A 9,789-nucleotide genomic window follows, 5' to 3' on the forward strand; every position below is an offset into this window, starting at 1 on the left:
AAAATGAGTCAAAGTAATGAAACCTAGCTAAAAACAATCATTAAAATACAATAAAGCACATTTAGAACCAGCACTAAAATACCAGTCATTCCGATAGCAGCGCAGTGGTCAACATCACCTGCACCTAGTTTCTATAGGCCTGTCTGAATAGGAAGGTCCTAAGCATTGTGGTCTAAACCACTGAGCCTAGGGCTTGCCAATCAGAAGGTTGGCGGTTTGAATCCCCGTTGTTCGGTCCCAGCCCCTGCCCACTTAGCAGTTTGAAAGCATGTCAAGTGCAATTAGATAAATAGGTACCGCTCTGGCGGGAAGGTAAATGGTGTTTCCATGTGCTGCTCTGGTTCACCAGAAGTGGCTTAATCATGCTAGTCACATGACCTGGAAGCTGTCTGCGGACAAACGCTGGCTCCCTCAGCCAGTAAAGCGAGTTGAGAGCCGCAACCCCAGAGTTGTCCGCAACTGGACTTAATGGTCAGGGGTCCCTTTACCTTTAAGCTGCTGGCAGAAAGATAACAAGGGAGCAACTCTATCCTCTCTTGGGAGGAAATTCCACTATATCGGAGCAGCTACAGAAAAGACTCTCATGTCACCACTAACCATGTTTCCGATGTTGATGAGACCCAGAGAAGGTGCTCATCTGAGGAACTCGGCACCCAGGCAGCTGCAGAAAAGGAGAAGTGATCTTTCAAGTAACCCAGGCCCAAGCTATAGAGCGCTTTATATGTCATAACCAGCATCTTGAATTGTGCCCAGGGGGAAACATGCTTCCTGTATCCAGCCCCAGTCAGCAGACTGACTGCAGCATTCTGGACCAGTTGAAGCTTCTGGACCAGTTGAAGCATCACTGTGGCCAGATCTGACATCTCAAGAAACAGACATAGTTGGTGCATGAGCCATAATTGTACAAATGCACTCCTGGCAACTGCTGAAAGCTGGATAACAGGTTCAGGGCAGAATACAGGAGTGCACCCAAATTGCAATGCTGAGTCCACAAGGGGAGCTGAAGCCCTACTCCCTGATCAATCTTCCAACTGACCAGGAGTACCTCTGTCTTAAATATCAACTTATTTACCCTTATCCAGTCTGTTACTGCCACCAGATACTGGTTTAGAACCAAGACAGCTTCCTTATAAGTTGGAGTTCTGCCCATCTCTGGAGCTCAAGCACTTAATACAACCAAAGTGGATCCAATAAGATCTCACCTGGCATCTGTTGGGACGCCAACTTGTAGCATCAGCTGCTGCATTTCAACCATGCATATCTCTGTGGTTAAATTCTATACTCAATGGCAAAAATACAGACTCCGTCATCTGAAATGGTCAATGAAGGAAGGAGGACAGACAGACTGTGCGACCAGACATGGTTGCCCCACTCTCCTCTTGCATCGAGACACAGGCTCTGTGTTTGAGCAGTGACATCACCCTGGAGTTTCGCCATGACTCTGAAACTCACAGAACAAGTGTTTCACCTGAAAACTGATTCAGGTGGCTGTCATATGTTTGCACACAGACAGAAATTCAGTGGGTGGAAGTGAGCCATCAGGGGCTCGGAATCTGACGCTCTCTAGCCTGGGAAATCAGTGACTCTCTCCAAAGTCACATGAATCCATTTTTTTTGGCACATGTCATTCCAGATCAAAATCAACAAGGGAACAAAGCAAAAGGGAGGGCCAGAACCTCTCAGGGGATTCGAGGAAGCTCACTGGACAGGTTTCACTTTTACACTCCAGGACTATTTTGTTCCTGCAGAAAGGACCAGGAATGCATTTTCCTCTCTTCTGAATCTAGGACACACTTTTAATCTGAAGCTGCTGGTGGGGGGAGTTTGTCATTTGAGCAGGGCTGAAACTTGCCCCAAAGCAGGAAATCTGGCTGGCCAGGTGAATTTTTCAGCACCAGAATCCTACTCAAGTTTTGGGGAGTTACTGCTACCTTCTACTACTTCCTGGGGGAGCACACTTTAGTGCAAAACAAACAGGGTCAGCTGTAGTCGATCAGTCCCTTGATTTAAAAAAGGGGATAAGTTTCCAACCCAGTCAGAGAAGTTCCTCAAAATACAAACACACACACTCTCACTCTCTCTCTCTGTGCAAACAGGGCTCTTTAAATCAGCCAGTGTTACAACCCTCAAGCTGAGTTTAGCTCCAGCTGGGTGACAGAAACAAGGAATGGCTACACAGACAGAGACACACACCTGCTGAAAAAATGCACACAAGAGAGATAGAGAGATTATTGCCTAATTACAGGCCAGTTTGTTAGGCCTGCGGAAAGCCCTTTGCTCCAATCAAGGGCCTTTGAAGTGCAGCACCTCTGAGGATTAGCAGGGCTGGGGGATCTCACCCTATCATCAATCCCTGTCTTGGCTGCCACATCTGAAAGAGCTCGGCTAAAGAGCTGCCCAGGTGCACCCCTCTGGGGCCTAAGTGCTACTTAATTTAAAACCCTGTGCCCAGCCAGTGTGTGCACCAGATCCCAAATAGATTAGAGTTTACTCGCTTTCACCTACTCAGTGAAAGGAGAGAGAATATTGTGGATACCATATCCACCACCCCAAAAAAGATCATAGCTCTTCGGGAAAAGCTCAAGGTGATACAGACTTATGCAAGCTTTTAAGTCACACAGACTTCATCAGGTAATTGCCCATGTACATCTCAAAGCTTCCACACGCCTGCTCAAATACTGGCTTACCTGTTCTGTATCTCCACCCTGGTGGAAACAATGCAGCCCACTGCACAGAGCAGTAGCTGCTGCGGGGGAGGCACTGAGTGTTTTGCCCCAGACAAGAACAAAGGGACACTGTCCATATTTATTTCCACCAACCAGCAAATACAAAGATGTCTGGAGGAGAAAAATCCAGTTCCCTCTTACCAAAAGGTCTCCTACAAGGAGCAATACACCTTTAGCTACTGTTGTCTTACAACTCTTGTTGGAGGACAAACTTAGAACCCAGCCTCGTACTTTTTCATATGCTTTGAAATACAGCTTCCAACAGCCGCAGCCGATGTGCTGGCTGGGACTGGTGGAAGCTGTAATCCAAAACATATGAAAGGCAGGCACCAGGTTGCCAATTACAATTGGAAAACAAAACATATGTTTAAATATCATTTGCATACACTAATTTATATGCATAGATGCACAATTTTAAAATTCCTAACTATAATTTAGATAGCAATACACGATCGAAAAGGCTGTTCCCTGGGTGCCCTGCATGCCTGTTGTCTGGCCGCTCACTGTTGAGGAAGGGCTGTGGCTGAGCATCTGCTCTGCATATCAAAAGGTCTTGAGTTCAATGCCTGGAAGAATCATCTCCAGTGAGGACTGGGAAGGTTCCCTGCCTGAAAACCTGGACAGCCATTGCTGCCAGTCAGCATAGACAATACTGAACTAGATAGGGGAATGATCTGAAGCCTCCAGCTTCCTATGTCCCTAACTTCAACTGGACAGCCTTTCAAATGGGTTCAGCAGTGGACCTTTATCTTGGGCAGCCTTATCAAGAGTAGGCCAAGGCCAAGACGGTGAGCAATAAGGCTCTAACTCACCCACAAATACCTAGACAGATCTTTCAGGCGCCATCTGGCAAAAGATGCAACTTCACTTCCATGGAGCTTCCTAGATTCCAGGGAGAGTTTGGGGTGCTTTCCTAAATGTAACTGTTTCATTGTCATGTTCCCTTTCATCAAGGTAAAGGTAAAGGTACCCCTGCCCGTACGGGCCAGTCTTGACAGACTCTGGGGTTGTGCACCCATCTCACTTAAGAGGCCAGGGGCCAGCGCTGTCCGGAGACACTTCCGGGTCACGTGGCCAGCGTGACATCGCTGCTCTGGCGAGCCAGAGCCGCACACGGAAACGCCGTTTACCTTCCCGCTGGTAAGCGGTCCCTATTTATCTACTTGCACCCGGAGGTGCTTTCGAACTGCTAGGTTGGCAGGCGCTGGGACCGAGCAGCAGGAGCGCACCCCACCGCAGGGATTCAAACCGCCGACCTTTCGATCGGCAAGCCCTAGGCGCTGAGGCTTTAACCCACAGCGCCACCTGCGTCCCTTCTTTCATCAAAGTGGAAGCCTTAAAAACCTCTAAAGTAGTACCATTTGGCTCAGGTCAGCATCACAGTATCTCATGCAGGTGACTCTCAACTTTTTATATGCAATTGACTCTCAACTTATGATGGGGTTACATTTTGGGGAAAGCACCTAAAGCCAAAACTCATGTATAGTCAAAACACACTGAGTTCAATGGTGGATGGGATTGTCAAAGTCTCTTTTCCCCCAGATGCCTGCCAGCTTTTGAGCCCCCCGTTTGTTTGTTCATTTTAATTTGCCAAACACAAATGTGCTGAATGCGCACCAGTTAAATGTGCCTGAGTTGTGAGTTACCTGTAAACACTTTGTATAGTTATTTCAAGAGCACAAAGTGCTTTGCAGGCACTATACAGCAACCCTATAAGGTAGATCAGTATTATTAACTCCCCCAATATTGCAGATCGGGTGACAGAGACTGAGCTGGAGTGGACTGCTAACCATTAGAACATAAGAACCACCTGCTGGCTCAGGCCAATGGTTCATCTAGTCCAGCATTCTGTTCTCACAGTGGCCAACCAGATATCTGTGGGAAACCAGCAAGTGGGACCTGAGCACAAGTGCACTCTCCTGTCCGACAGTTTCTAGCCACTGGTATACAGATGCATACTGCCCAAGGCAGCCTAGTGAGTCTGTAGCAAAGCTGAGGTTCAACCAGATTACTTCCTTGGTTGCAGCCCAGTCCTTTCACCACAACGCCAAGCAACTCTTAGATTTGTTACCATAGCAGGAAATCACCAGCACTGACTCACTGGCAACAACCCCCAAATGCCTGTGATAAGCAGTTCAATTGTGGGAGGCACAAGTGCAATTTACACACACGCACACGACAACCTGACTCAGCTTCCCTCTAATTTTGCAATACAAAAACAAGCAGGAAGTATTGCATGCATATTCACACGAAGAGGCATTGTGTCATCATCGGTAGGACACCCACTGTCCTCTTTAACTGGATGTGGTGTGGGGGGAGAAGGTAAAGGGCAATCAAGTACATCCAAATAGGTAGTGATATCCTTCGATGTCCTGATGAAGAGTTCTGCGCAATTCAAAAGCTTGCAGAATCCTCCACTAAGTAGCAACATAGTATGGCACAAAACAGAGACACTCACTTACTCTTTAAGACTATTAAGGAGTGCCTGGTCCTGCCAATTCTGACTGGCAGTGGTTTCCCAAGGTTCTTCCTAGCACTACAAGTTGGCAGTGCCTGGGATTGAAACTGGTACTTTCCACTTGCAAGCAGGTGCTTTTCTACTGAGCGATGACTGCTCTAGTTCCAGGATCAATACAGCAACTCTTGCACCCTGCACTAAGATACACTAAAGACGATATTAATGAACAAAAATGCCTATAAACAAAAAAGATAACCATTCTAGCAGGAAGTGGGCAGTTGTTATTTACATGCCTGGCTGCTAAACGTCCATCTGCCATCAGCTATGCCAATTGTTGGTTTCCTTCAGGAGACATGTGCCTTTTAACTGTCTTTACACTTTCACAGTTAACCACGAAAAGGTTTCTGATTCTGGAAAATTTTTTCAGAATGCCCGAGTCTCTGGTCTGTTGGAAGCCAATAAAATATTTTCTAAGCTCATGTCATTAGCTTCATTTTGATGATGAGCAATATGTGCATTTATACAACTTTCTCTGCTTTCCCCTCTGCCTTATTCAACTTAGCACTAAGAGCGAAAATAAGTATGTCTCTCCCTCCCACTTTGTCTGCATTTTGAGACAAGTGTGCTAACTCCACTTTGCAGTTAAGATCAACTGCATTGGGTGTGTACCACATTCTTGCCAAGAACCTGAGTCAAGTTTAGCTTGCTTACCTGAGGCTTAAATCTGTCCCTTTAAAATCAGTTAATCACCACTGAAAAAGAGAGCCCTTTCCCTTTCACAGGAGCAAAGAATGGCCTTCCCAAGTCTAGATGTTTTGGACTACAACTCCCATCAACCCCAGACAGCACAGGGCAGCCAAAAACCTGCGTTGCACAACATTTGTGAACACATTGCTCCACTGTCCCCACATTCACAAATAGTGTTGCTATGATCTGAGTCTCTATAAGAATGGATTTTAGTAACTGGCAAGAAAGAACATGGGGAAGGGCGAGACTTTCAAAAGCCTCTCTTTTTTAAAGTCTTGACATTACTAGTAAGATCTGTTACTTAAAAGTTTGGCTGTCTTAAGCTTTATTTGATGAAATACCAATAATAAAAGCTGCATAAGCATGATGATTATTATTATTTCAGGGGTCTGGCCTTGCATTCAACCAGGGTAAGAGGACATGGAGAAGAGGAGGTCAGGACATAGGATAGCGACCTGCAAAGCCAGCTCAAATTCAGGATTATTTCATGATCACCAGCCAAGGTCAACGGTCAAGAGCCAATCTTTTTCACAGCAGAACGGAAAATAAGACTCCAAGCCGATTCCATGTGAAACAAGGTAAATGATTCACAAAGGATTATTGACATGGCCCGCAGCCCGCCTCGTCATGCTAACGAAACTACGATAAGCAGAAAAGCAGGAAGCCTCTGATTGGGCTGCCAGGTAACCAGTCAAGAGTGATAGTCAAAGTTCAGATGAACAAACACAAGCAACACACCCAGCAGCTGCGGGTTAGAACAAGTCAGCGTCTCCCTACCATCAGGCTCCACCTTAAAATCGCTGGAGGGGGAAAGGGCAGATTTGAAGCTACCTGAACTTCTTGTTAACGCTTTGGTGGCTCAAAATGCCTCCTCTTGTCTCTATAAACTACTTAGGTTTATACCAGAGGACTGAACAGCAGTCTCCTCCAGTCCAGTCACAAGCAGACAACAGCAGTGCTTCGGATTAAGGGGCAAAAACCTGGTGCCATTAACTTGCCCCAAATATGAGAGCTTCAGAGCTTCTTAGGTGGCAATCTGCACTCCCAGCTGGACACATATTCATATGCAGCTGAGTTGAGAGTCTAGATTCACCAACTTTCTTCCATTTATCATTCATAAACTTGCACTTTTTGTGCTTCGCAGAATAGCCTTTTCATTATCCCTATCACCTTGAAAGGCAAGTTGTTATACCCATTTTACAGAAGAAAGAATAGCTTGCCCAGCAGTCAGTCAGTTTCCCCTTACGGAAGGAGGAAGTAATCATCCACTGAATCTACAAGTGAGCCGAAGCCCAGGGCATGTAATTTCTGTTATTATTTGTATTTACCTTATGGGTGCTACAGCCTGTTTTTTCTCACAGGATTGTTCACACTTATCGGTTGTGAGTCATCCTTCGACAGAAGAATGAGCTGCAATAACATTAAGGAAACAGGGCACTTTCTTGTCCCTGGAAACTCCCAGACAGTGACATCACAGCAGGGGGCTTGGGCTCTGCTCTTTAGCATACTTAGCAGAATGATGAATCCAGCCCCCTAAATACATTACTGTGTTTTAAAGAAAGAGACTGGGCTACGCAGCAAATTTGACAAAGTTATTCTGCGATTATGGACAAGTAAAGGCAGAATGCCCCACCCACAAATGGAAATCTTAAGGAGAGAGGGAGTATTAAGAAATATCTCTTACCCTTGCCCAACACACGATATCTTTCCAAGTTAGACCTGGGCACATTGAAAGTGTAAGTCTGTTGACTGAAGCCTGGTTGACATGGGGCTGCCGTCTCTTCACAAAGCCACCTTCCAGCCTAGCATGCAGGAAAAATAAGGATGAATCAAGAGGCAGCAAAAACCACCTCCCTTGAGCTTCAAGGAAAGCAGCCACTTTTAAGCCTGCCTGATAGAACTTTATTCGTGGTGAGTTGGGGAGAGCCCCCAAATCCTTCCACCTGCAATAGTTAAGCATTTTGCCCATGTCTCTTTCAAACTTCTAACCAAGGGTACTCACTTAACTCTTTAGTATCTATCTTGGTTGGGGCAGGGGGAATGTTTTTAGAGGCACCAATGATGGTCAAAGGTCTCTTATGATACAAGAACAATGACAGGCAAGTTCATGAACAATTACATGGGGAAAGATCCTTTCATTTCTCTCCAATGAAAGTAAAAGAGCATTCATTTAAATTGGCACAAAGGTGGTACTGATTCCTCACACCTTGATAACTCATCTATCAAGGGGGGGATCCAGGTACATTCTAACATATGTGGTGGACATAACCCTTTAATAAAGGGGTTCTGGGCAAAAGGTTTTTGTGAAATTACATTAAATACAGGACAAACTTTAGCACCAGCCCCCTTAATGGCTCTTTTATACATTTTCACTAAGGAAGAAATCACAACAGGTTTCAAATAATGTCGATTTCACTTTCTGGTTTCTCTTCAAATCATATGAACCTTTCTGGCATGTACAGTGGTAGCAAGAAACTGGAAACAAGCAAATTGTAACCTGAAAGGAGACAAATCTGGACCATTGTCTTGATTGAGAACTAAGTCAAATAAATCTTCCACAACCAAAAATATAGTTTTCAGAAGAAGATAGATTGTTTTATAATTCAAGTGGTCCAAAAGGAACATGACTGCAGCCCACCACTGACTCCTACTTCCTTCTGGAAAGTTATTTTGGGATAACATATAATAATATCTTTATTGTAATACAGCTTCAGAGAAGGACGATGTTTGAAACTGTGACCTTTACAGTATTTCAAACTGTGGGATCCAACACTGCAAGCTTATGTTCTCTCCACAAAACTTCCCCGCCCGTCACCCGTTTACTACATCATTATTATTATTATTATTATTATTAGCTATCTATACATATATCTGTGCACTACACTTAACCCAAAAGTTTTAACAGAAATAGTTTGAAGAAAGGAGAAAGGCTCCCTCCTCGAGAGCAGGGTGGGCTTCAGCGGCAGCGGGGAGGCTGGACGTACCCTCTCGCCGAGCAGCGCCCCGTGAGGTCCCTCTTACCTGTAAGAGCAGCAGGAATAAGCAAAGCCCCGACGGGCGTCCCAGCACTGGCTGCAGCATTGCCATCGTGCAAGCGCAAGCGTCGAGCGCTAGGCAGTTTCTGGCCCTCCGCGCGCACTCGGCTCAGGCAGGTGCGATGCCCCGCCCTAAAACGAGGCTCCGCCCCATGTGTGAAGAGGGGCGGGGCTCCACGCTAGCGTCACTCTTTTCCTCAGGCCAAGCCAGAGCCCCCATTGAACCCGAAGCAGGGGAGGAGGAGAGGGACGTGCCAGAGTGTTTCTCTGCTCATTGCAAGGAGAAAAGTAGCGGCGTAGCGAGAACCCTTCCTCTGCAACTGCGAGACTAGCCTTCTGCTTACAGGCAATATTGCCTTTTCCTCCTGAATGGGGAAATCCCCTCTGCCGTGCTTCACGTGAAGGGGCGGGGAGGCCCCGGGGGGGCTGTGGTGCCTTTCTGCACGAACCCCTTGAAAAGCGCGGGCGGGCTCACTGGCGCCTCCCTTCGGCACCAGCACGTCCTGAAGCTGTACTCCTCGTGGAGCCGCTCGGAATGGGCCTCCCGGGGTAGCGGCACTAATCCGAAATAAGCACCCGTGCTTCTAGTATCTGGGTAGCACCCCAAACCTCGCTGGATGGGCTGTGCCGCATTGAAGTTCACCTTCCTGCTCCCATGTTTCCCATCCTGAAGCCCGTCATACCGGTTGATTCCCCATCTTTCAGCTACGCTGGGGAGAAAAGGGTGGTGAGAGCGATTTTCTCTCGAGGAGGCTCTGTGGGGCGCTCGCCAAGTCTGAGACTAGACAGCAAGGCTACATTTGTAACAGGGCTCAGCCTGGGC

The 9,789-nt window shown here is 46.6% G+C and overlaps 1 protein-coding gene across 1 annotated transcript in view; it reads right to left on the minus strand.

The window, feature by feature from the left end:
* The window catches only part of CDH1 (cadherin 1), a 37,697-nt gene extending 28,589 nt beyond the window's left edge, over positions 1 to 9,108 (minus strand). Inside the window, exons 1-2 of the mRNA XM_079988159.1 lie at positions 8,953 to 9,108; positions 7,616 to 7,733 (exon numbers count right to left, since the gene is read on the minus strand). Of these exons, the coding sequence (XP_079844285.1) occupies positions 7,616 to 7,733; positions 8,953 to 9,018 (184 nt within the window). The 5' untranslated portion in view covers positions 9,019 to 9,108. The remainder of the gene's footprint in view (positions 1 to 7,615; positions 7,734 to 8,952) is intronic.
* Between the last annotated feature and the right edge of the window lie 681 nt (positions 9,109 to 9,789).

Source organism: Podarcis cretensis, assembly GCF_951804945.1.
Source record: "Podarcis cretensis genome assembly, chromosome: 8".
NCBI classification, from domain to species: Eukaryota; Metazoa; Chordata; class Lepidosauria; order Squamata; family Lacertidae; genus Podarcis; species Podarcis cretensis.